Source organism: Musa acuminata, chromosome BXJ2-4 (genome assembly GCF_036884655.1).
Source record: "Musa acuminata AAA Group cultivar baxijiao chromosome BXJ2-4, Cavendish_Baxijiao_AAA, whole genome shotgun sequence".
Lineage (NCBI taxonomy): Eukaryota > Viridiplantae > Streptophyta > Magnoliopsida > Zingiberales > Musaceae > Musa > Musa acuminata.
The window spans coordinates 31,794,010-31,819,649 of NC_088341.1; the positions used below are offsets into that span (position 1 = coordinate 31,794,010).

Here is a 25,640-nt window from a genome sequence, read left to right on the forward strand (position 1 = left end):
TGCCATTAAGATGGGTCTATTAAAAGACTTATAATTTATCGTGAGATTTGTAGTATTACGTGTTTAAACAAACTTAAAAAGGAAAGAGTGAGAGGAAAAAGACAATCTCGATAAATGAGATCAAAGAACAAACAACCGTCAACATCATAAAGTGGAATGTCGTTAATTGCTTTTGTACTCTCACCGGCGCTCATTTATTATTATGTTGGAAGTTTCTTATTGTATGCTATCACTCAATTTATATAATTGATATTTTTCTTTTTTGCTTCTTTTATGGTCGATAACCTATTAGGTGAATTCCTGAAAATAATCTTTTTTTTTGTTTTTCTCATAAAGTGTCCTCCATTTTTAAGATTTTCTAACCATCCATATTTTTGTCTAATATCTAAAATATCTCTAACTATATATTATTTTTTTTCTTTTTTTTTTCCCTATAGACCGATCGATAGTGTGAATCGATCAAGTTACAATATTGCTTATTGCACTATAGTATTTTTAATGATACCTGAAAAATACTATAACATAGTATAAAAATATTATGTTACCATGTTTTCCTAATATTGCTGAAAGCAAAAACATTGTGTCAAAGTATTTTTGTTGAAAACACTCTTAACTTAGTATGAAAATATTATAAAACATAATATTTTTATAAAATTTATACAAAAGACTATGTTATATTTTTTTTTTATTACATTATAGTATTTTTCCAGTATTGCTGAAAATAGTAATAGTGAAAAGTATTATAATTAGATGGGGTTGACACATACAAAACAATATTTTAGATATTAAAAGAAATAAATGCTGTTTGAAAATTCTGAAAATGAAAGAGGCAAAAGCTCAAAATGAGATAATTTTCTTTGCAAAAATTCACCATAACATATTCTATCTACACTTTTTAGTGTCTTTTTTTATCAGGGCATGTTTTGTCATCGCCCACGTGGACCCAGGCAAGCAGACACGATGATGCAAACGTGGAACCTCAAGTACAATATGGCACGTAACACACACGTGGCGGGTAGCCGCTTGTCGCCCCATCCGTATGAACGATATTATCATGGTACAACCATCCCGAAAAGATCAAGGCGGCACCGATCCGTGCAGGTCGATCGGCGCTCGTACAAAAGCTTAAGTCGACTACCGCCCGAGGAGCCGGCCACAGTGAATTGACCCTGTACGACCAACTCATCCCCGTAGGTATAAAAGCTAACCCTCCTTAATCAGGAGAAGCAGGCACTTCGAATACTCAACTCTATCTCATTCCACCAAAAGCTGACTTAAGCTTCGGAGGAGTCGGGTCATGAAATCCCCCTCCTGATCTCAACCTGTGTGCAGGAGCTCGGCGACGGAGAAGCATGCCACTTGTTAAGAGAGAAGACTGCACTCGAGGGACGAGGCTTGAACTCGATCCGACGCTCACCCTCACCACCCGAGCATCCACGCGGGCGACCTTGCACATCTGGGATCGGATCGAACCATGTTGACACATCGACCACGATGTAACTATTCACTAACAATCAGTATATGAAATGAGAGAGTCACGTTATGTGAATTATTATTATGATCAAAGAATGTGAATTATTATTATTATTTCTGAGAGAGCCACAGCATGTCTTCGGAACTCTTTATGTACATTTGATGTACTCTTAAAAGAAGATGATCTACCTTCATACGTCAAGGTCGACAGATCACACGAGGCGGAGGCGACGACACGTCCGGACGTCGAAGGCTGTGGTTTGGTGGAGTTAGTCGGAGAAGACGACACGTCGAGCCATGCATCTTGTGGTGGCTAATATAGAACGATAAGACGACGAGCTGTGGCTTCGCGAGGTGTTCTGCTGCCTACTACTCGGAAGTGGAGGGTGGTGCAGTGAACAACGCGACGAGGCGCGCCGAGCGAGGCGTGGGCTTTGTTTTGGCCATTCGAGTTCCGCCGAGTGGCATGTTTGTCGCGATCGACAAGGTGTTCGATGCTTTGCCTGCTTGGTCTCTTGAGTCGGTAGAGAAAGAAGCTTAATAATGCATCTTAAGACGAACGGGATGCGGTCCCCTTGCGGTGCCTGCGGGTAGCAATCAAGAGATCTAACCGGACCGTGTCAGGAGTGGTCGTGTTCGATCACACTTTTCGTCGAACAGTTGATGGGTACGGGACGATATCACTCGTTCTCTCGGCGTTCCTATCCGTTGTCCTTCCCAAAAATAGGAAATAAATATTTTTAATAATCATTAAGAAGATTATTATTTATTATCATATTTTTTTTAATTTTTTTAAATATTTATTTATTATTAAAAATATTAAAAATTTTAAATAATAAACCTACCCCTTTGAAAATTAAGATTATAGATTCAAATCCCATCTTCATCCTTTATTATTACATGTATTAGTTTATGATTAAAAGGAATCATACTAAAACACTTATTTGACACATAATTAAGAGCATATTGTTAAGAAAAGGAGGTGTGGTGTGGTGTGACCAAATAATACCTACAAAACTGTGATGCGGTTAGAAGAGAGGACTCTTTCCACTGCCATCTTTGACACACCTAAGAAGTCTTGTGTACACCTTTGGGTTGCACCTGTTTGGCTTTTCGGCCTTTGGTAATCGTAAAGATGTTCCACAAACAAAGCGTCTTGTAATAGAAGAAGAGAGAGCGGTTTGGATGTATGGGTCATTCTTCAAACACCCATCGACAAACCAATGCCTCCCCCTCCTCCAATCCCTCATCCGCTCGAGATCCTCCCGCCTGGGCGCCCAGCTCCACGCTTTCCTCATCTCCTCCGGCGTCCTCTCCTCCGCGCCTCGCCGTGGCCTCCTCCTCTCCAAGCTCGTCGTTCTGTACTCTCTCTCCGGCCAACCCTCCCGCGCGCGCCAACTGTTCGACCGAATCTCCCGCCGGACTCCTTTCCTCTGGAACGCCCTCATCCGCGGCCACGCCCAGTCCGGCCTCCCCCTCGACGCCCTCCGCCTCTTCGCCCGCATGGTCTTCTCCGGCCTTTCCCCCGATTACCTCACGTACCCTTTCGCGCTCAAGGCCTGCGCCGACCTCTCGCTGCGCCGGTTGGGTGCGCAGGTGCACGGCAAGTCTCTGGCTTCCGGGTTCGGCGCGGACGAGTACGTGCAGAACTGTCTTATCGCCATGTACATGAGTTGCGGGGACACGAACGCCGCGACGAAGGTGTTCGATCTGATGACCGCTCGGAGCATCGTCTCTTGGAATACGGTGATCGCAGGATGCTGCCGTAATGGGTTTGCCCGGGAGGCATTGGCGGTGTTCGACCGCATGATGGATGCTGGCGTGGGGATCGACGAGGCTACCGTAGTGTCTGTGCTGCCCGCTTGCGCTCATCTGAAGGATCTGCGGAGAGGGAGGTTCGTCCAAAAATTGGTGGACGATGGAGGGTTCGATGCGGACTCTAGGGTTCGGAATTCGTTAATCGACATGTATGCAAAGTGTGGGTGCTTGGAGGAGGCGAGAAAGGTGTTCGACGGCGGACAGTGCGAGAGGGATGTCGTCGCGTGGACCGCGATGATAGGGGCGTATGCCTTGCACGGACGCGAAAGCGAAGCTCTTGCTCTTTCTCGTCAGATGCAGTCGGTGGGGGTGAGACCCAACCCGGTGACGATGGTCTCTTTGCTCTCTGCTTGCTCCGCTTTGCCGTCGCTCGCCCATGGCAAGTGCGTCCACGGGTCATGCATTAGGCTCCACCTCGAATCGGATATCATCGTGGAGACCACTCTCATCGACATGTACGCAAAATGCAGCGGCACGGACTTGTACTTGAGGGTCTTCTCGAGTGGTTCGAGAAGGACGGCTACGTGGAATGCGGTTATTTCAGGGTGTTCGAGGAATCGTCAAGCAGAGGATGCTATCAAGTACTACAGGCAAATGCTGGCAGAAGCAGTCCGCCCGGATTTTGCTACGGTTTTGAGCCTCCTTCCGGCTTACGCAGAGTCAGCAGACTTGAAACAAGCGGACAACCTGCATGGTTGCTTGATCGGAATGGGTTTCACAGCAAGTGTGGAGGTCATGACCGGCTTGATCGACGTATATGGAAAGGCTGGCAAACTGGACGTGGCTTGGCAACTCTTCGGTGGGCTACAGGTGAAGGACTTGGTGTCTTGGAGCGCGATCATCGCCGGCTACGGAATGCACGGCCACGCCAAGACCGCCATTTGGCTCTTCGACCGGATGGTGGAGTCGGGGGTGGCACCGAGCGAGGTTACATTTACTTCCATGTTTTACTCTTGCAGCCATGCCGGGTTGGTGGACGAGGGGTTGCAGCTGTTCGATAAAATGTCGAACGCCCATGGCGTGAAACCGAACGCGGATCACTACGCTTGTGTCGTCGATCTTCTAGGCCGAGCAGGGCGGCTGCGGGAAGCATACGAGTTGATCGCCGGGATGCCGTTTGAGCCCAACCATGCCGTGTGGGGCGCTCTCCTCGGAGCTTGTGGTATCCATGAGAACGTGGAGTTGGGGGAATTAGCTGCGAAACGGTTGTTTGAGATTGAGCCGGGGAACACAGGGAACTATGTGCTGCTGGGGAACATTTACGCTGCAGTTGGGAGGTGGGAAGACGTGGAGAGTGTAAGAAGCATGATGGTTAGAAGAGGGCTAAGGAAAGCACCTGGACGCAGCTTAGTTGAGGCGAGGAAAGTACATGCGTAGCGTAGGCAGTTCCGCTCCTCCTCCTGTGCTGCTCTGTTCACTGTACCTGAAGGCGAAGTTAATTTTTGATCACTAATGATGATTTGCACACAGACAAATACTTGAATGAAGAATTCTAATTACATTATGGTGAACTTATCTGGAAACTAAAATCACTTGAGCATATTTCAATCGACCACTACTTTACTCATTACAAGTGTGTCCAACTTTGTGGGCCTTCTATAATTCCTCAATTGGAGAGAGCAACAGACGACGCTGACCGAAGAAGCTGCCATCGCAGCACCAGCAACCCATGGCGGCAGCCGAAATCCAGTGAACGGGAAAAGAACTCCGGCAGCGATCGGTATGCCGACGATGTTATAACCAAGTGCCCACACGTAGTTCGTACTGATCCGAAAGAAGGTTTTCCGGGAGAGATCAATGGCAGTTATTACATCCTCCAGGTTGCTCTTCATAAGAACAATGTCGGCGGCTTCGATTGCGATGTCGGTGCCAGCACCTATGGCCATCCCCACATCAGCAGACACAAGTGCTGGTGAGTCATTAATTCCATCCCCAATCATTGCCACTGTAAAACCAGACATCTGCCCATGAAAAAAATCAAATATTTTATGAGTGCAGATCTATGAAAGATGAACAACCTTCTTCCAAATAGGTGAGAAACCTGAATGACGGTGTAGGAATCTACATGCATACATACATACAACTCTATGATCGTTAAAGAAAGAATAGTGTGCACTTATATGGTGGTAAGTACCTGAAGTTCCTTTACTTTCTCGGCCTTTTGATCTGGCTTTGCTTCTGCCATAACAGTGTCTATTCCGACCTCTTTTGCGATCGCATTTGCGGTACCCCAGTTGTCTCCTGTTACCATGATGCTTTTCACCTTCATGGAGCTCAGAAGGGAGATAACCTCTCGAGCACCAGGTTTCAGTGGATCGGATATTGCGATTATTCCAGTGATTTCACGATCGATGGAGGCGATTATTCCTGTTTGTGCCATTCTCTCAGTTTCTGCAAGGATCTCAGAGGCTTCGGCAGGGATGTCGATGCCTGATTCCACCATCAAGTTCTTGTTCCCGACAATGACTTGTTTGTTCCCAACCGAGGCTTTGACACCATGGCCTGTGATTGCAGTGAAGTCTTGTGCTTCAGGCCAAACGTGGTTCTCTTCGTCTCTGCCGAACTTGTTGGCATATTGAACTATGGCCTTTGCCAACGGGTGCTCACTGTTAACCTGTCGAGGGTTGGCATACTCTTTAAAGACGTCGACCAAAGTTTTGTCACTAAATATGGATTGACATAAAGGAAATCTACTGAGAGACATCGCTTAAATGGCTTCCAATAAAAAACACTCTTACCAAAATGCGGCATATGATCCACTAAAGTTTATGCTAGCATTACCTTTAACATATAGAGGACGAGGTTTTACCTCAGCAGCTGCCACGTACTCGTAGAAGTCACGGAGCACCATGTTCTTCAGTAGCCGTGTGCTGACAACAACAGGTTTTCCGGTAGTAAGTGTGCCCGTCTTGTCAAACACAACACAGTTCACCTACAAATAGATTTTGTTATATATAATAATACTTTCAAAAATTCACAAACTCGAAAAACTGCAGTGGCGATATCATCAAATGTATAACATGATTATTTCTAGAAACAGTAGAAAAGCTTAGATTTTGCTGCAAAAAATCCTTAAAATGAAAATTATTGCAGATGCCAGATGCTTCTAACAATTTACTCATGAGGATGAACTACTGAAAGTAGCTAAAATGTTCACAGAAAATAAAGTTCCAGAAAGCTCAGCTCCAAACGGAGTGAGTGAAAAGGTTATATGTATATTTGTCCTTCTTTTTCGTATGGCTTTCTTTCTCATCGTAATTGAATTTTCTACCTTAAGGATCTGATCACACTATTTTCTTAGTTATAGATCTCTGATCCATCCATCGTTGCAAATCAAATCTCTCTTTCACCGTGTCATCGTTGAAGGTTTTCTACTTCCGAAGCTACATTATCAATCACTGCAATCCAAATACATAACCATCACAACAACCACCGTAGTTAGTCTTTTAGATGCCCCGAAAAGTTGTAAACCTTGTATTGGGTTCTTTACGACGCAGACCATAATTCGTGTTTCAGTGCGACGAAGAGACGCAATAATAAAGCTAAGAGAGACTTAAAAAGGAAAGGTGGGTACAAAAAAAATGCAATAGCATACTCAGAGAGGTGATCGCAGGGTAATGATATATTCCAAAGAGACAAAAGACCCAAAGGAAAGGAAAGGAAAGGAAAGGGCAAAAACCTCACAAAAGGGTAAGTTGCAGTGCGATGGAAGATTACTCTCCAAGCTTCTATTCAGTTACTAGAGATGCTCATGTTGCAACATGTTGTGAACACAAAGATATGCTGTGAAGTTTTTGTGAGGGCAAAAACCTCACAAAAGCTTCTATCCAAGTTTCATGGAATTCCCAGATCCATGAAAGTTCATGTTGCAACATGTAATTGGGGTTGAAAGCTAGCTCCACTACACAAGCAAGTCAATGGAACAACAGAGATATGCTGTGAAGCTACGACGGTTCTCTAGTGGAAGCAGTATATCGATCACTTTGATAGGATGAGGCAAGGACACACATTCATTTGTTCTCGTTATGCCATAGATGTTCTACCACGAAAATGTCAGAAACCAATCACCAGTTGCATTGAATATCTACAGATGCTATATAAACATTCGTAATTGGCAGGTATAGTCACAAACACGGGAAGAGAATGGATTATATGACGTACCTTGTGCGCACTTTCCAGCGCTTGTCCCCCTTTGATCAGCACACCCTGAGATGCACCTACCCCTGTTCCAACCATGACGGCGGTGGGTGTCGCAAGGCCAAGAGCACATGGACATGCTATCACCATCACAGATATTCCAAATTGAAGAGCCAGTTGAAAGCTATCCATCGAAGAGGGTATCCAGGATTTTGGGTAGGAGTTGAACTTTCCCGCTAAGAACCATATGAGCCAAGTGAATGTTGCAAGAACAATAACCTGCAGATGCAAAACAGGTTATGATAGATGGTATAATTAGTCATTTCATTAGAAACAACATGTACCTTCTGAACAAAAAACATAAGGATTATTAAAAGCGAGTTAATTACTAGAATATTCAACTAATGGTAAAAGAAAAGAAGAAGAAAATGCATAATAACTTGCCAGAGGAACGAAATATTTAGAGATGCGATCAGCAAACTTCTGAACGGGCGCTTTAGCCATTTGAGCTGATTCGATAAGACGAACAATTTGTGAAAGTGCACTTTCTGATCCAACATTGGTGGCACGGACATGCAATACACCATTTTCATTGACGGTACCACCTATGACAGTATCCCCCTTCCTCTTTGCAACAGGCTTTGATTCCCCAGTTATCATGCTTTCATTGACATGGCTCTGACCCCATAAAACAAATCCATCTGAAGCTACCTTCCCACCAGGCATCACTTTAATGACATCATCTTTTTGAATTAACCGGCTATCTATCTCTCTTTCATTTACCACATTTCCTTCATTGTCATAGCTCAGTAATATTGCGTTTTCAGGTGTCAAATCCATGAGCTTAGCAATGGCCATTGATGTCTTCCCTTTAGCCAAAATTTCGAGATACTTTCCCAGAAGCATAAATGATATAAGCATGGAACTAGTCTCAAAAAAATCAGTTGCCATAAAGGTTGCTGAAGTTGCGGCTCTCAGCACGGAGTAGAGTGAATAGAAGTATGCTGCATTGGTTCCGAGAGCAATCAACACATCCATATTAGCAGATCCATGTCGCAATGCTTTATATGAACCAACGTAAAATCTTCGACCAATTATAAATTGAACAGGAGTGGATAAAATCCATCTCAAAAGCTCTCCAATGCTCAACTTGTTCACTAATCTCTCATCCAGAACTTGTTTAAAAACAGGGATGTACGTGAACACCATTGACGTGAGAAACACCGGGATGGTGAAAACTAAACTCCAAAGAAAGGATCGATAATACTGCTTTATCTCGTCATACCTGTGAAGTTCCTTTCTCCTAACTTGTGGATATATTGATGCCTTCAAATGTCCAGACCCAATTGATTCGATCATTTCAATGAAATTCCGTGGACCTGTCTGATCTGGCTTGTAAGATATGGTAATTTTATGAAGCGCAGGATCAATGTCTATAGCATCTACTCCGGGAAGTGATTGAAGAGAACTCGTGACCAAAGAAATAGAGAATGTCCCATCAACTTTGAGTTCTATTCTGTTCATATCTTCCCCTGTGGTGACAAATATAGATCCGCAACCAGTATCTTCAACTTCCTTATTGAGTTGGTCGGCACTCACAAACCTAGGATCATGGAAAACTTCTGCTTCTTTGGTTGCCAAGACCACTGAAGTTTTCTGTACACTAGGAATAGCTTGCAAAACATATTCAATGTTACTTGAGGAAGAAGTCGTTCCTTTTATGTGCAGTCCGTGTGTAAGAGCTGATTTTTCTTTCATCTCGACTTTAATCAGTGCAGCCCCAAATCCAACATCTTCTATGGTTTCCCTGATTGTGTACTCCTGCAGTATGAGCGCACCCATGCCAGTAAGGAAAATTGAGCTTGCAATCGGTATGGAAGAAGACAAGGCTTCACTAGCACAATAGAGTTATTTAAAGAAACAAAAAAAGTTCAACTGAAGTTGATTTTCCAACAACTATGCTATGTCAACTATAATGTTAACTTCTCCTTGGCCCTTACGTAGTTTTTAATATGAACAGAGAAGACTTTTAATTCAGTGATATCGATGGAATAAGTAGTGCCAGTAAACTCATACATAGTAGTGTCAAGCCTAGAAATAAATTATCAATGAAAAAAAGATATAAGCCCGTCTAGCTCAGTTGGTAGAGCGCAAGGCTCTTAACCTTGTGGTCGTGGGTTCGAGCCCCACGGTGGGCGAAGTTATTTTTTAGGCGATGAGGCCATTAAACCTAAAGAGCAATATGACAGACAATTAGGAATCCTATTGGTCATTAAACATATCATTATTTGATAGCTCCACAAACCACCAGATGAACTCAAGCCCGTCTAGCTCAGTCGGTAGAGCGCAAGGCTCTTAACCTTGTGGTCGTGGGTTCGAGCCCCACGGTGGGCGAAGTTATTTTTTAGGCGATGAGTCCATTAACCCTCTAAAGAGCAATATGACAGACAATTAGGAATCCTATTCACTGTTGAGTTACAATTCGAGCTACCAAAAGGGTTGGTCATCAAACATATCATTATTTGATGACTCCACAAACCACCAGCTGAACTCAATTATGGGGTGTTGCTTTCATGCCTACAAGCTGTATAAATTTATACCAGAAAAATATTTAACCTTTATTTCAAAATAAATTCATATATGCATAGGAGTAGATCCAATCATATATAAATTCACAATCATTCCCTTACATTATCAATCGAACATTAGCTTAGATTTCCATGATCTTCTAAACTTATTCAGACTGTGAGTTCAACCATTCTTATCCAATCCTCAATCCAAGAATTCAATATTTTCATGAGTTTTTTGTTTTCTATGCAGAGCTAAAAGATTAGCATAAACAAGCCTCATAGAAGTGTCTCTCACAATTCAGGATCTTTTATCACAGTCCTTAACACACGATACCTATCTTGTGCATTGTGGTAAGCATAATACATGTAATCAGAAGTAACCATCTGGCCCTCACCAGAACCATATCCTTCGAATGCAACCATCCAAAAAGTTCCATTGGCTTTCATGCTCCAACTACAAGGAACAACTATTTGCACCTCAAAACTCAGTTTACTCTCAAGCTAAATAAATGAGCCACTCTTCATCCCTTTCTATGATGGATTTTAGCTTCCTGTTCTCAGCCTTGACCTATAAACTGCTGACCTATTTTGCTTTTTACTAAACTTTTGCATTCCTGTAAGCCTACAAACAGGATTTCAAATTATAAAGAGGATTGTAAAATACCTTCTTCCACTTCAAATGAACAACTTGGAGAGCCTACTGACTGGTTGGTTCTTTCCTATCTCAAGTTTTTCCAGATCTGTAAATTCCAGAAACTCTCATCTAAAATACCGAGCTATTTTTATATCATCTATAACATGCGCATCAAATGAATAAAACTGATCTTCTTCTGTACATAACACAAACTTGCCAATTATTCAATTGGTGATGCATCAAGGCCTTAAAGCTCCTTCATATGACTCATTTACACAAAAGAGATATGAGGGCTAAACAACTGAAACAGAGAATCTGTCATTGTGGAGTCGGATTTACCCAGTTTGTAACTTTTAGGTCATGTATGTGGTTTGGCACCAAACATTATTTGTGCTTGGGTACATCACGATCACAATATAAGTCTGGTTCAGAAACAACCCTATGATTCGAGCTAAGAATCCATCAATGGCAACACCTAACTTAAACATCCAGCAATTACCCGAGGAATTAATAACAAATGAAATGCAAATTCACAGGAAAAAGCAAGGAAACAACGATCACAACCGGCTGATCTCATATAGCATGACAAATCAAATAACCCTTCCTCAAGCCCTTATCATCAAAGAAATATCAAGAGAAAAAAAGGGGAAATAGTAGGAGAAACAGATTGCTCACCGAAACGAAAGTGGGATAGAAGATGACTTGGGCCCGATCGTTCAGCACATCGACGGCGGCGTCGTGGATCCCAGGCAGCCGCTTGATCGCCTTCTCCACCGACCCAGCACACGCGGCGCACGTCATCCCAACGACTGAAAACAGCGCCACCCGCTTCTCTTCGGCCACCGATTTCGACGTCGCCTCCAGATCCTCCTCACCGCTCTCCTCCTCCCCGGCCGCCGTCGGCTTCCGCTTGGGATACCTGGGCATCGAAGGGTAGTGCGGCCTCGGCGAGAGGCTCCGTGAGGCAAAGCCCTCGCCGCCGCCAAGACACGACATCAGCACTCCTTTACTCATCACTATTCTCCTCCTCCTTTCCCGCCCCAACTTCGCGCTGTTGAAGCTCGTCTCCTTTTAAAGCCGTTACTCATTTATAGAAGAGAGTACTCGACTCGACGGATCGCAGCCGTACGTGGCCGACTATGTGAATCTCAAAGCAGTCCGATGGGCTAAGAGCAAACGTCGACCTCAACTTAACGGGCTTCTCGGCTTTCCGTTACGTCTTTCCGTGGAAGTTGAGTGGACGCGCACATAAGCCCAACACGCCTAACGATGGCGTCATCATCATCATCCAACATCCATCATTCATCATGCTATAGAATTAAATGAGATGTGATGCCATGAAATGGGCCTTTGCGTGGTGAACCGAACACTGTGAAGGGGAACCGAGTCACCCCTGAAAGTTGTCAGGGTTCATTAATTTGGCCATTTGCAATATATATATATATATATATATATATATAATTGTTGTTGCAATGAGGCTTGAACAATAATTGTCTGGGTTGGCCCCTGAAAGCACAATGAGGCTTGAACAATAATTGTTGCAATAATGCAGGTCGTTATAAAGGTTATATAATTGGAACATGATCCAGACATGTTTGATTTGGACCTGATTTAGACTATGACAAATCTTAGTTCTTGTATCAGGGCTGAGTCATCACAAAATTCTAGCCAAACTGTGGTGGATTAGATCTAAGTCTTAGAACTAATCAACTAAGTTTTATCACAAGATAATGAATATAATATAATATAAATATTAATCGATTAATATGGAAGATAATGAAATTCATATGAAACATTAAGTTTGCAATTTTTTTTTTGCGTAAAAGAAATTACCTTTATCTAGCAATTTTTATCACCAAGGAATAGGAGCTATATATTACTATCAATGAAGTCAAGTCATTAATTAGTCAAGTATGCATCGATTAATTTCATAAAAACAAAAACAAAAGTAATTGGTTCTTCTAATAAGAATTCAATTTATTGCACCATGAAATGTTTAAATTTAGTATTGTATTTATCCAAAATTCTTATCATGATAATTTGTGTGCATCACACCATAAATTTAGCTTTATAACTTATTTGGGATATTAATTAATAAATCTTAGATGAAATAAATTTGAAAAGCTGAGTTGGTGAAGGAGAATAATAGCCCAAATAACATATGGCTTCTCCTAATAATGGATGGTTGACCAGGTCAAAATGTAGGCCCTTTGTGGACGCTCCTTGAGCTGCTGCCTCACCTTCGTTCCCCTCCGTCCAATCTCTCCTTCCCACCTTTTCCTCCCGCACGCACAAACATCATTAAGTCCTCCTCTCCCTATGCATCCCTGCTTCCTCCCTTCCCCCGTCACCCCTTCTCCTTTCTTTTCCCATTCACCGCGAAGAAAGCATGGTAAGCAGTCTCTCTCTCTCTCTCTCTCTCTCTCTCTCTCTCTGTCTCGAGACTACTCCATGCATGGGTCGAACTTTCCATCACAAACAGCTCGTGCACGTTCAGAGATGTCTCTTCATTGTATGGGATGATGGTTAATGATATGCATTGTGCTTTGGCAAGGCGAACTCGGCGTCGGGAATGGCGGTGCATGATGAGTGCAAGCTCAAGTTCCTGGAGCTGAAGGCCAAGAGGAACTTCCGCTTCATCGTCTTCAAGATCAACGAGAAGCTGCAGCAGGTGACGGTGGAGAAGCTCGGCCAGCCCGATGATAGCTACGACGATCTCACCGCATCCCTGCCACCCAACGAGTGCCGCTATGCCGTCTTCGATTTCGACTTCGTCACCGACGAGAACTGCCAGAAGAGCAAGATCTTCTTCATTTCTTGGTAAGGAAGTGCAAAGAACAAGGATCACCAACGACCGCGCTCCATGGATCTGCCTGCAGGTTGCTGACTCAGGAGCTGTATACTTTTCTTCGCTTGCATGCAGGGCTCCTGATGCATCAAAGGTGAGGAGCAAGATGCTGTATGCCAGTTCCAAGGACAGATTCAAGAGGGAGCTTGATGGCATACAAGTGGAGTTGCAGGCCACGGAACCTAGTGAGATGAGCATTGATATCGTGAAAGGGCGAGCTTTATAACCCATTCTCCACTCGGGACCTTCATCCGGTACTGAGTTGTGCAGTAGCCGATGCTGATGCTGATGAAATTAGGTTTCTTCAACCATGTCAATGATTGCTTTCAAAAAATGAGGATCACAAATCCATCGAGTGCGTCTAAAGCCTTTCTTTGTATGCAACTCTAATGTGTGTGCTTGAACATCTTTGAAGTCGCTTGTGGTGTTCTTGCATTTCTTATTACATCTATTCTTTCTATCACCTGCCTACAAGAAAATGATTCATCAGGCATCATCATCATCATCACACACACACACACACAGATTCATCAGGCATCATTATCATCACACACACACGCACACACACACACAGATTCATCAGGCATCATCATCATCACACACACACACACACACAGATTCATCAGGCATCATCATCATCACACACACACACGCACACACACACACACACGCACACGCGCACGCGCGCACACACACACACACACAATTTTCTGTTATATATGAATTAGCAAGCTTCACACACACACACACACACATATATGTGTATATATGTATATGTGTATATATATACATATATATATATATGTGTGTGTGTATACATATAATATATGTGTGTATACATATAACACACACATATATATATATGTGTGTATATATATATATACATACATATATATATATACATATATATACATATATATATATATACATGTATATATACATACATACAAACACACAATAGTTGCTCATAATTCGCAAAACAAAGATAATATTCTTCCATTAACCATATCAAATTATACAAAAACCATAGTATCAGAATTCAAGTACATCCACTTTCATATACAAATACAAACAAATAACATTTCTTTTCCAAGTTTTGAGTAGCAAAATTTCAAAAAAATTACAAAAGATATGCTTCCTAGAACTTCTATCAAAGTTGGACGCATACAAAGAGTGAATATTATTTATTAGATACATAAATAAGAACTCATGATAATTTTTTTTTATTTTACCAATATCATCTATTCAAGAAGCTCTTTCATCTAAAATTATTTGCAACTGACTTCACATTTCTTTCATATATTGAGTATTTGTTTAATTTTTTAATTATTAAGTTTTTTAATCTTTTTCTATGGTTATAGATCTTAAACAATGAGATTTGGATACTACAAAATCTAAAGGAGATTGTCCTATATTATAACGATATATAATTAATGTGCAAAGATACCTATTAATATAATTGAATATATTAGTATAAATCAAATTATATAATAAATTATTAATAGATAAATAATATATAATTATTTTCTTACCTCTCAATTGGGTATATCTAATAATCATGCACTGATCCAACAATTTTTATCTCTTCTCTCAAATGAATAACCAAGTATACTATAATTATAAAAAAATAGTGAAAATATTCTTTCTATATCACATAGAGTAATCGTAATTCAAAATTATAGTTTCTCTAGCTCATTAATATTAAGAACCATAGAATACAATATTTGAAAATCCACATAATTTAATGATGATTGATCTTACTTTTTCTTTAGGCAAAACACCTCGTCATATTATTGGTAAAAGATTTTGCATCAATGTACGATAATCAATATACGATAAACATAACTTTTGAGTCCTAAAATTTTTCATCAATGAAATATGTTGGAAGAATAGCAATCTAGAACTTTGATTCCCTCTAATACTTCACAAAAGATATCCTTTTCTCATGTTGACATTGAGAGGCAAGCATGTGATAAATATATTTTATTTAAATCACATTATTGTGGGTGAAGTTAATGTCTTATTCTCATTTATTGAAGATCATGCCATGTCTTTAGATTGTCTTTTATTTTACTATCAAGATTCAACAATGTTCTAAGCACATTATAGCATATATTTTATTCAATATACAACACATCAAGATTATGGTGCAAGGTATTATTATATCTTTTTCAATATACATCACATCTGTTTTTCTTTTTAAAAAATATATTTTTTAAATAAAAAATTTCCCCTCAAGTTGGTCCAAAATTATTGTGCCAAATGGTTGAACATGAGCTTATCACAATTCTTGTATTTAATGAGAGTGTCTATTGTATCAAAACATATAACAATACTTTCCACCATGTTTCCATCATTTTGAGCAAGTGTTAAAGTTTCAATAAAAACATGCTGATTTATCTTTAGTGTACCACTTAGATAAGTTACCCAAAATATGCAGAAACATCAAGATTTCTTTGCTCAATGCATCATATGGATCAATATCATTCTCCCATGAATTTTTCACCTATTCAATTAAGGGCATCAAATATGCATCAATATCATTTCCAAGTCCCAGTGGTCTGGGAATAAAAGCATTGATAAAATCAAGAAAGTTTGCTTTATACACATCCTTGGAGGCAAATTATATATGACTGAGACAACCGGCCATATGCTATATGTTATGCTCATTATATTCTAAATGGATTGAAACCATCAACTACTAATCCAAGCCAAACATTATTATTATGAATCAGAGACAAAGTGTGGATATTGATATTTAAAATTTCTCCAAGCCATAGAGTCTGCAGAGTATCTTAGAAGGTTATGTTTCTCTTCACCTTCTTCATGTTATCTCATATAAACAACTTTTGGAGTCTTGAAATTAATGAAAAATAACATAGAATTCTCCATGACAAATTTAATTAATATACTCTATTAAAAATCCATAGTTTTACGATTCATATAGCAAGAAATATAACATAATTTGTATGAACATAAAATTTTACTCATTATTAACTCTATTATCATTAAAATTTAACTTTTATCCATAATATTTTATCAACTGAAAAAGAAATAAAAAAAATCATATCATGGTTCTACCTAACAAAACAACAATAATAATAAGTTAATCATGTTAAGCAAAATATCATGAGCCTTTCTAATACAACTACTTTAATATGTATATATATATATATATACATATATACATATATACATATACATATATACATATACATATATACATACATATATATGTATATATATGTATATATAAATATATGTGTATATATATATTAAAGTGATTGTAGTGATATTTCTAATAACTGATCCACATCGGATTCATTTTTCATTATGGATTTTATCATATTCAAACTCGGTTTTAACCAATTGATTAAGTGACCAAATTAATTTCAAACATAATTACATATATGTCGATTTAAACTTGAAACAAATACCTCAATACAATTAAAGTGAGTTAGGTTGAGGTAAATATTCAAAAGAAAAAGGAGATGATTAACTTAGCTAAAACATACTTTATCGAATTATTATGTCCGGAGATCAAATCATGTCTTCATAATTTCCCGTTTGTCCAAAATTATGGTAGAATAATTTATTGTCATTCATAAATGATGTCGATGCGCTTATAATGAAGGCCTTCGTTGTGTCGTCGCGAGTCGTAACTTAAGTCACGACACCGTCATCCGCCTCTTGGGAGTCTGTGGATGGGGCGGTATTCTAAACCGCGAGAACTGCAATATCGTAAAGAATTCCGTCACCGAGGGCTACCCGAAACGATGACGTGTAATTGTTTTCGATCTTTTTCTTCCTTCCTTACAAGTGAGTTATTTATAATTACATCTTACCGAGGGTTATCATACGCGTCGTTCTTGTCTCGCAGAGACGGGGGGGTTTTAGGGTTTCTCCAAGCTTCGACTCCCTTCGTCGGATTCTCTTGCCGTTTGATCTCCGAGGGAGAAATGGAGAGGCTGAAATCTCTAATTCCGGACGAGCTAAAGCGGGTCATCGGGAGAAGTGCGCCGGAGAACTTGACGATGACCTCCTCTTTGCTTCTTGATTTCTTGCGCCCTTTACCTCAGTTTCAACAAGTAATTACCATCTTTTGGTTGATGCTTCAAGAAAGCTGTCATCTTGAATGTTGTGATCTTTTCGTTGGCTGATTTATGTTAATTAGGTCATCCGGGAGTTGACGGACCCCGATTTGGCGTTGTGCCGGAAGAGCAAAGAAGCAGCATTGGATTCGAAGCAGAAGGGAAATGAGTGCTTTATGAAAGGGGATTACGTGGAAGCTTTGAGCTTTTACTCGCACGTCTGCTCTTTTTACTTGATTCTTTTCTGTTCATGAGAACTCCGTTTTTGTCACTCACTCTTTTCTTAATCAGAATAACGAAGATTGTTTTCCCTCTTACTGTTTTCTTTTTGTATTAGAATATCATTCAAAACGTTATTTACATTAACAAAAAATGTTAGCTGCTTTGTTCAGATGCTGGCTTTATAGTGAGTTGATCGAAATTATCTGAATGGTTGATTATTAGTTTATGAGAAAACTTTTTATTTTATCTGTTGGCTACCTTCAACACAAAATGAGAGTCTTGTTTGTTCTCTGATGGATTTATTGATGCTTCATGATCTCTTAAAACAGGCATTACGTCATGCACCTGCGAATTCTGAGATGGACGTGAATTTGGTTGCTACATTGTATGTAAACCGGGCTTCAACTATGCATGTAACTTGTTGCTCTCATTTGTTTCAATTAACGCAAGCTGCCACAATGTTTCTAACTTTAGTTTGTTGATTGTGATTATTAACATGCATTTAGTACCAGGATACAATATGATTTACATGAATTATTTTTTGGTTTTTCTTAATATCACATCATTTCTTATTTATACTTAGCTGTAAAAGTTCATTATAACCATTAGTTTTCTTTAATTAGATGTTGAAAAATGTTATGTGAATTGTTTGTGTTCACTATACTGGATGGTATCATATGTTACATCTTGTCATAATTCTATTTTGGGATAAAACAATTATTGCTTTGAACTGGTATGGGGTTGTCATGGGTATAAATCTTTGTGCATTTCTTTGAACTTTGCATAACATGGTGGTATGGGGTTGTCATGAGTATAAATCTTTGTGCATTTCTTTGAACTTTGCATAACATGGGTTTCTTGTATTCCCAAATTTTGTGGATTACTTGATACAAACCTAGATTCACTATCATATATATATATATATATATATATATATATATATATATATATATATATATATATTTGTGTAGATAGTTCACTTATGACACACATATTTTATCACTAATTGTTAATTCAAAAATTTCCTGTATTTCATCGTATGTTTTCTTATGTTGCACATTCATTTCTCTACCAGAAATTGGGCCTTCTGCAAGAGTGCATTCGGGATTGCAACCGTGCTATTTCAATTTTTCCTGCTTATGTGAAGGTAGGTGAACAAATCCTGGTTCTCGTCTGTTTTATTTGCTATGCTTTATTGGAAGGATTGTACAAGAAGCACATGATCATGAAAGGAAGACTGTTGGTGAAGAAGAAGCATGATTATCTTTCTTAGGTTTCTTAAGAGAATGAATATATGTGGATTCCAGTAGGTGATCAGAAAGCATTCATGACCAAGGATGAGTAGCTTTATGTTGCAGCATGGCAATTCTTCTGTTTTGTATAGGTGTATGCAGGGCAATCTTGCATGCTTGTTACACAATGTGCTGGTGAGGTGCTATCCTCAAGCATGTTAATATATTTATTTCATTATCCTGTTGATTGTGCATCTTGGCTGTCTTGGCACATGCATGATTGGACCCAATTTTCTCACTTTTTGCTTGGCAAGTAAAACTCGATGCAGAAAAGGTCTCGATATTAAAACAATAAGACAAGTTTTGACATAGTGTTTTCGAAGGCATCATTGCTTATCAGAAGGTCCATTCGAGATGGACTTTTATTTGTATAAATAGGAGTGGAGCTAACATATAAGTGATCTTAATTTGTATTAGAGTAACAAGTTCTAATTGCATAAATAGTTACTATCATCACTACCCTATGACCATTGTAATGAGGAACTTGCCAATTGTTTCAACCTATTTAATTCATTCACTGTTTTCTTGGTAATTCCTAAAATATATCTTATCCATTTTTCCTTGTTTTCTTATTGCTTATCTTTGTATGCAGGCATGGTATAGAAGAGGAAAGGCTAATGCTTCTCTAAAAGACTACAAACATGCTACACATGATCTAGAAGTAGCTGTAAGTATGGAAGACAATCCGTCTAGGAAGAGCCAGATCAAAGGAGAACTTAGTATTGTGTTAAGTGAATCCAGTAGTTCTAATGAGATTGGGATGGTTAGTAATAATGGAGAAGATGAGAAAGTGGATTCCTTAGGTTAGCATATCTTAGTCATTTGCAGTATTTACTTCTTTTTTGATCTTCTTTATATGAGTATGGTGCTTAACTGAGATGAGATTCTGGCAAGGTAATGATGTTTAGTAGATGTACTTAATGGCTAATCACCAATGACCATCTATTATCGATCCATTTTCCTGGAGTGCTTATTTGACTTGTCCTTGCCTTATTGTTTAACTTGAGAGGATTCTTGTTATTGGAATTCTTGTCATAAAAAATTTCTTGTTATATTGTCCAATCATCAAATGTTGCTATTTCATGCTAGTTCACTTTAGAGTTAATTCAAATTAGAGTTTTATCTAATTATATTATTTTTTAATTTTCAAGGAGTGATACAGTGTTGGCTTTATGGCAGCTCAGTCAAAAGCTCTGGTACTTCAGTGTGTCTCCTCACCACACAAAGGCAGAGGACTGACATCTGCACATGACATTCCTCCAGCTTCCTTAGTTCACCATGAAGAACCTCTTGCCGCGGTATGACTTTGGATGAATTTACTCAACCTCCTCAGATTATTAGATTCTATTGATTACTTAATTTTTCCATGACCATATCCAGTGAGTTTGTAGATGCTAGAATTCTAATGGTTTTATTCATTGTATTTTCTACTAAATATCCCATTTGTTGTGATTTGCAGATTTTGCTGAAGTCTTGCCGGGAAACTCATTGCCACTTTTGCTTTGATGAACTCCCAGCAGATATTTTGTTCTGTCCTTCATGTACTATACCAGTTTACTGCTCAAAGAATTGCCAGGAACAGGCTTTTGGGAAACATGATACTTATCTGAGTAAGACAAATTTGGCCACGGATCTTGAGAAACATGTTATGAATGCTATCTTGGCAAATCCTACAAGAAGTACTGGAGAAGATATATGCAGTAATCACATTCTGGAACATCGACATGAATGTGGAGGTGCACATTGGTCTGCTGTTTTACCACCTGACATAGTTTTGGCTGCTCGATTGATAGTAACTTCTATAGAAAAATGCAAGGCTTCTGGGACGATCTTTAATCCCTTGGATTATTTGGTGAACGTCTATATTAACATTTCGGATTTTTGCTTTGCTTTGTTTACTCATTTTTAAGGTTAGCTGTAGTCATGAATAATATTGTGTTTTTTCTTGTGTAGGATTTTGTTCACAACTATGCTCAAAATCCTTCAGTTAGCAAGTTGGAGTTGCATGTCTACGCGATTGTCCTGTTGTACTGTTTGCATCAATATTATAATTCAGATTTTCCACTCAGTGGGGCTTCTGTAGCTCAGGTACCATGAAATTTATACATTGTTATGGAACTTGATTAAATATTGTTTGTGAAATTTTTGTGATCATTGGTTTGCTCAAGTTAAATGAATTGTTGAATCTGTAAACAAACTGTTCACATGATTAGTGTCAAATTCATTATTTTATTTTATCAATACCTTTTTTGTCAGCATTAAATATAGGAGAAAAACTGAATGATCATCCTTTGTCTGCATTCTCAAATGCAAATCTTGCATTTTTGAGGTAATTGTAGCTTAACATGCCTCATCTCTTCATATGAGAAAGAATCTCTTCTGTTTGTTTACGAACATAGTCCTGATGCCCTCAGAAACATAGTGCAGTTTTTTTTGCTTGTGAATGTGAACAATCAAGAAAAATATACTAATGCAAGAATAGAATTAGGATAAGATTCAAGATTATTTCTATAGGGCCTCTAGTGCTTGGACTTTAAGGAAAATTCAATTGGGTTCATATACTTCAGTTTCTCTCGATGGCATCCTAAATGTTAACTAAAGTTTCAATCTTGTTCTATCATTAATATCCCTAACCCCTGATGGAAAGCTGACCTCATTACATAATCAGACTTGACTTGCTAACCCAGCACAACGTCAGCAAGCGAAGTTGTTTGATGTGTTCAATATGTTCCAAAAGCCAAAGTTTAAGGCATGCTGAGCTTGGCTTACCTCAATATGTTTCACGAGTATGAGCTGTTATCTCAATAGAGGAGAATTTGGACCTCTTGATTGCCTTTCAGTTAAGTGTCACCCATTGAGTTATCCCTCTGGATTATGGATTAACTACCAGTATGTGATGTTATCTCTGAGGTCATATAGGAGATTCTGGAACTTTTAAGTGTTTTTCAGTTATTTTACTGTATATACTGTTCTAAAGAGTCGCCAATGCTGCAGTTGATTCTGGTGATCTCCCAAATTAAGGTTAATTCTATGGCAGTTATCCATATGAAATCACATAATCGAGATGAGGCTTTTGGAAAGTGTTCAAAGTTTTTTATTTTCGAAGAGCATATTACACAAGACACCAAGCAGGTACTTTACCTACATAGTCGCTATATTGTTAACATTGTTGTGTTTTAATATGGGTTCACTTACCACAGCACCTGCTGATCCTCTGTTACATTTATTCATAAATGGTCACATATTTATTTACCTGACAACAATAAAAGTTGTTTATGCTTGTAACCATGATTCTGCTATTTGAAGTACATCAGGGCATATATGAAATACATTCTTTTTAATTGTGTATTTACATACCATCATGTGAAGTACTTGTTTCTCTTTGTACTGTTCTTTGTGTGGAAATGGTCTCATTTGTCTTAATGTTTGGCACCATCAGAAGTATTAAAACATTATATTGATGGATATGAATTCATCTTGGGGAACACCTGAGATTTTTGACATATTAAGTTTGAACTGTTTAACAAGTCCATTTAAAATTAACTCTTAATCTGACACTAACTCTTAGCCTAATGACTGAATAGGACACTTAGCAAATTTTAGTGTCATCAATAATTTTGAATCTAGGATAGCATCTTATAGATCTTCTAGACCAACCACTGTATAGTATTTTCAGTTGATGTTTTATTTATCCCAATATATATTTTGTTGGCCATTGAATTAGACATGCTATCCTCTTTGAGATATTAAATGGCTGTTTTGCTCTCCTTGTATTTAAACAAATTTTCTTCATTTAATAGGTCAAAGTAGCACAAGCTATATACTCAAGGGGTAGCTTGTTTAATCATTCATGCCAGCCAAATGTTCATGCTTATTTTCTTTCTCGTACACTTTTTGTACGCTCAGTAGAAGTTGTGCCCGCGTGGTGTCCGCTTGAGCTGTCTTATGGTCCGCAGGTAATTTCTCAAAAGGTGTCTTGATTAATATACAGATTACTCATTGTGTGCTGGTGCATGTAACTTATCTATAATATATCAGTATTGGCTCTGAGCGTTTGGCTTTTCTACAGGCAGGAGAGTTGGATCTTCAAGGTAGACAGAAGTTGCTCGAAGAGCAGTACTCATTCCAATGCCGTTGCTCCAGTTGTTCAGAATTGAACTTGTCAGATCTTGTCATGAATTCTTTTCGGTGTGTTCGGCCTTATTGTCTTGGTGCAGTTCTAGAAGCCACACATTACAAAAGGCTTGAAAGCAATTTCTTGCAAGTTTCTAATGCATCTGGCACCTTTAAACTCTCTCTACCAGTATGCCAACCTGAACTTGTCTAATTTATGTCTGGTACAATAACTATGCATTTAGTGTTTGCTAATGTGTTTAGTATGAATTATTCTGGATGAATTTCATTTTATGATTTGAAGCATTTTTCTGCTTGTCAGTTGCTTAGCAGTAAAAAGGACATAAGTGATGTGGCACGAATGTTGCTTCATGAAAGAGGAGCCAATAGTCACATTGCTGCTGGGCATTGCATGAGTTGTGGTTCTTGTTGTGATCTCGAATGCTCAACTGCAGGTTCTAAAAGTTCTCTTGCAAACATCCAGAGGTATTGGCTATTAATCTATTTCTTTGTCTTCCCAAATTCATACAGCTGCAAGATCTGAAGTGCATATACTGACAGGTTGAAGGATTCTTTGGATTCAGATCAAATTCCAGATGCTTTTGTTTCAGAGATGCTGAGTTCTCTCAGTCATTTAAGATCAGTAAGGCATCCGTATAGCAAGATTGTTGCTGAGGTCAGTTTCTTCACAGGATAGTTTACTATTTGTTTTTCAGCACTAGGTAGTCTTCATAATTACTGTAATCAAGGAATTTGCAGAATCTCCCCAATGTTGAAATCGATTATTAACAACTCCAATCTGGGTTCTCTTAGTTATGGAGTTTTTAAGTATGCGTAGGTATTACTCCGATGATAATAATCAAGGGACAGAAAACTTAAAATTGCTAACTGAAACAGCAGCATGGGTAAATCAATATAAGCAGTTCCTATTAAATGGACTTTGTGCTGACCCAAAAGAACACGCTTTATGATGCAGGCTGATGATAATGTGGCTGAGGCGTTTGTTAGGATTGGGGAGCTTAAATTGGCAGTGCAGCACTGTGTTGCTTCGATCGAGGTACCTATCAGAAACAATTATGGTTTCATTATAAATCACAATCTCTGATGCTATCCGTTGCACTCATCTGAAGATAAATTTGTGTTGTTTTTGTCATTTTACTTCACATACAGCTGAAGCATAGTTAACTAATGTTAATTACCTAATCAGGTCAACTTTGTGAGTTCAACCTTATCTTAGATTTTAGATTCAGTGGTATGGAGTCCAAGCCCTGGAGTCATTTGTGTTTTGTGGAAAGAATCTGGCTTATGCAAAATGGCATGATCTGCATGTCATGCAGACTTAATGCTGCATAATTTGTGACATCACGTTTTGCTACTGGATTTTGGCATCGCAAAAATATATTAGATTCATTAGCTAAATCAGACTGAGGATTATTTGTTTATATAGAAGAAAAAGGTTTGTTTGTTATTGGTTGATGTAGAACCTGTGACTCAGAAGATTAATTTGTTGTCAGTTAGACTGAAACTTTACATACAATTCAAAGATTTTTGTACCACTGTTTTCTAAAATATGTTAATCTTATTGTTTTGCTTCGACTGCACTTTGCAGATCCTTGAGAAGCTTTACGGTAGCAATCACATCGTCATGGGACATGAGTTGATGAAGTTAGCCTCGATTCAGCTCTGCACGGGTGATCGGACTGCTACTCTGAGTAGTATTGAACGGGTAGAGTCAATATTTTTACTTTATTATGGATCTCATGTCGATCGGATATTCCCACACCTGAAGGTCCTCAGAACAGAAGCCGAGAGACTTGCTTCTTGAGAAAGCCAAGTGCTGTGCTCACCACGGAATTTGTTTCTCAACCTGGGCAAGTCATCCTTGTCCAAGCACCATATCTGAGGACTCGACGCCATTACCAGTGCTTGCTTGATGTGTAAGAAAAAGGCTCAAGTCACAGGTTATGTTGGTTTCCATTGAACTCTTCTTATGAGGGAAATATGTATTTTGTTGAACTTGTTCTGATACTTTCAATTAATACACACTTCTGGTTGGTTTCTTTGTAACTTTACGTGCCTATTCATTTAAGCATCTCTTGTAGAGTAAGTGTACAAGAAGAGTTTGATGCTGAAATTGATGGATTATAAGTTAGAACATGAGAACTTCGGAAGCATCAACCTGCCAGGACTTAAACCTTGATAAAATATGCTGAAATTGATGAATTACGTGCCTAGTTCGGAACACTCGATGCTTCAAGATCATACGAGAACTCAAAACCTTGGATGCATCAACCTGCCAAAGCTTGAACAGCTGACTTGGGTTTAGCGTTGTCGCTCAAGCTTCACATCTCAAAAAGATTTGAAGGCATTGACAAGAACAATGGTGGTTTCCTTCTCTTCTATTTGGAGTGTCGGCAACAATCCTCCTCGTCTGTCCGTGCC

General features: G+C 39.1%; 4 protein-coding genes and 2 non-coding genes across 9 annotated transcripts; 5 read left to right on the forward strand and 1 right to left on the reverse strand.

Moving 5' to 3' along the window:
- The first annotated feature begins 2,505 nt into the window (after positions 1–2,505).
- On the forward strand, positions 2,506–4,846 carry LOC135610315 (pentatricopeptide repeat-containing protein At5g39350-like). The gene has a single exon (XM_065104691.1). It carries the CDS (start codon positions 2,659–2,661, stop codon positions 4,666–4,668), a length of 2,010 nt encoding a protein of 669 aa, XP_064960763.1. The 5' UTR covers positions 2,506–2,658; the 3' UTR covers positions 4,669–4,846.
- LOC103997191 (copper-transporting ATPase HMA5-like) lies at positions 4,716–11,677 on the reverse strand. Its single transcript, XM_009418740.3, has 6 exons — positions 11,308–11,677; positions 7,873–9,249; positions 7,453–7,707; positions 6,101–6,223; positions 5,426–5,905; positions 4,716–5,252 (listed from the first exon to the last, which is right to left on the reverse strand). Exons 1-6 carry the CDS (start codon positions 11,644–11,646, stop codon positions 4,836–4,838), a joined length of 2,991 nt encoding a protein of 996 aa, XP_009417015.2. The 5' UTR covers positions 11,647–11,677; the 3' UTR covers positions 4,716–4,835.
- On the forward strand, positions 9,554–9,626 carry TRNAK-CUU (transfer RNA lysine (anticodon CUU)). Its single transcript has one exon. It is a non-coding gene; the product is annotated as a tRNA-Lys (tRNA).
- TRNAK-CUU (transfer RNA lysine (anticodon CUU)) lies at positions 9,750–9,822 on the forward strand. The gene has a single exon. It is a non-coding gene; the product is annotated as a tRNA-Lys (tRNA).
- A 1,211-nt stretch (positions 11,678–12,888) lies between the features above and the next one.
- Positions 12,889–13,779, forward strand: LOC135609113 (actin-depolymerizing factor-like). Its single transcript, XM_065102203.1, has 3 exons — positions 12,889–13,024; positions 13,187–13,452; positions 13,556–13,779. The coding sequence occupies exons 1-3, from the start codon at positions 13,022–13,024 to the stop codon at positions 13,704–13,706; spliced, it is 420 nt and encodes a 139-aa protein (XP_064958275.1). The 5' UTR covers positions 12,889–13,021; the 3' UTR covers positions 13,707–13,779.
- Positions 13,780–17,331: 3,552 nt separating this feature from the next.
- Positions 17,332–25,265, forward strand: LOC103993668 (uncharacterized). Of its 4 annotated transcripts, none has more exons than XR_010486094.1 (15): positions 17,332–17,568; positions 17,655–17,789; positions 18,123–18,206; positions 18,869–18,940; positions 19,678–19,888; positions 20,265–20,383; positions 20,545–20,937; positions 21,039–21,173; positions 22,080–22,217; positions 22,886–23,041; positions 23,155–23,388; positions 23,521–23,684; positions 23,783–23,874; positions 24,175–24,255; positions 24,808–24,865. XR_010486094.1 is itself a non-coding variant. In XM_009414203.3 (15 exons), exons 1-15 carry the CDS (start codon positions 17,440–17,442, stop codon positions 25,021–25,023), a joined length of 2,382 nt encoding a protein of 793 aa, XP_009412478.2. In that variant the 5' UTR covers positions 17,332–17,439; the 3' UTR covers positions 25,024–25,265. The 4 variants fall into 4 exon arrangements, 2 of the variants coding, with proteins under 2 accessions (XP_009412478.2, XP_064960764.1); XM_009414203.3 differs by having other exon boundaries at positions 23,760–23,874; positions 24,808–25,265; XM_065104692.1 differs by having other exon boundaries at positions 19,678–19,752; positions 20,270–20,383; positions 23,760–23,874; positions 24,808–25,265.
- Positions 25,266–25,640: the final 375 nt, after the last annotated feature.

Bases quoted from the DNA above. Each gene is read 5' to 3' on its own strand.
- LOC135610315 (XM_065104691.1), top strand. From the start codon at position 2,659: ATGTATGGGTCATTCTTCAAACACCCATCGACAAACCAATGCCTCCCC.
- LOC103997191 (XM_009418740.3), bottom strand. From the start codon at position 11,646: ATGAGTAAAGGAGTGCTGATGTCGTGTCTTGGCGGCGGCGAGGGCTTT. The intron at 9,250-11,307 runs GTGAGCAATCTG...CTCATACTGCAG, and splicing joins TCTATCCCACTTTCGTTTCG to GAGTACACAATCAGGGAAAC. The intron at 6,224-7,452 runs GTACGTCATATA...ATCTATTTGTAG, and splicing joins CGCTGGAAAGTGCGCACAAG to GTGAACTGTGTTGTGTTTGA.
- LOC135609113 (XM_065102203.1), top strand. The intron at 13,453-13,555 runs GTAAGGAAGTGC...GCTTGCATGCAG, and splicing joins AAGATCTTCTTCATTTCTTG to GGCTCCTGATGCATCAAAGG.
- LOC103993668 (XM_009414203.3), top strand. From the start codon at position 17,440: ATGGAGAGGCTGAAATCTCTAATTCCGGACGAGCTAAAGCGGGTCATC. The intron at 18,207-18,868 runs GTAACTTGTTGC...TTTCTCTACCAG, and splicing joins ACCGGGCTTCAACTATGCAT to AAATTGGGCCTTCTGCAAGA. The intron at 23,389-23,520 runs GTATGCCAACCT...TCTGCTTGTCAG, and splicing joins CCTTTAAACTCTCTCTACCA to TTGCTTAGCAGTAAAAAGGA.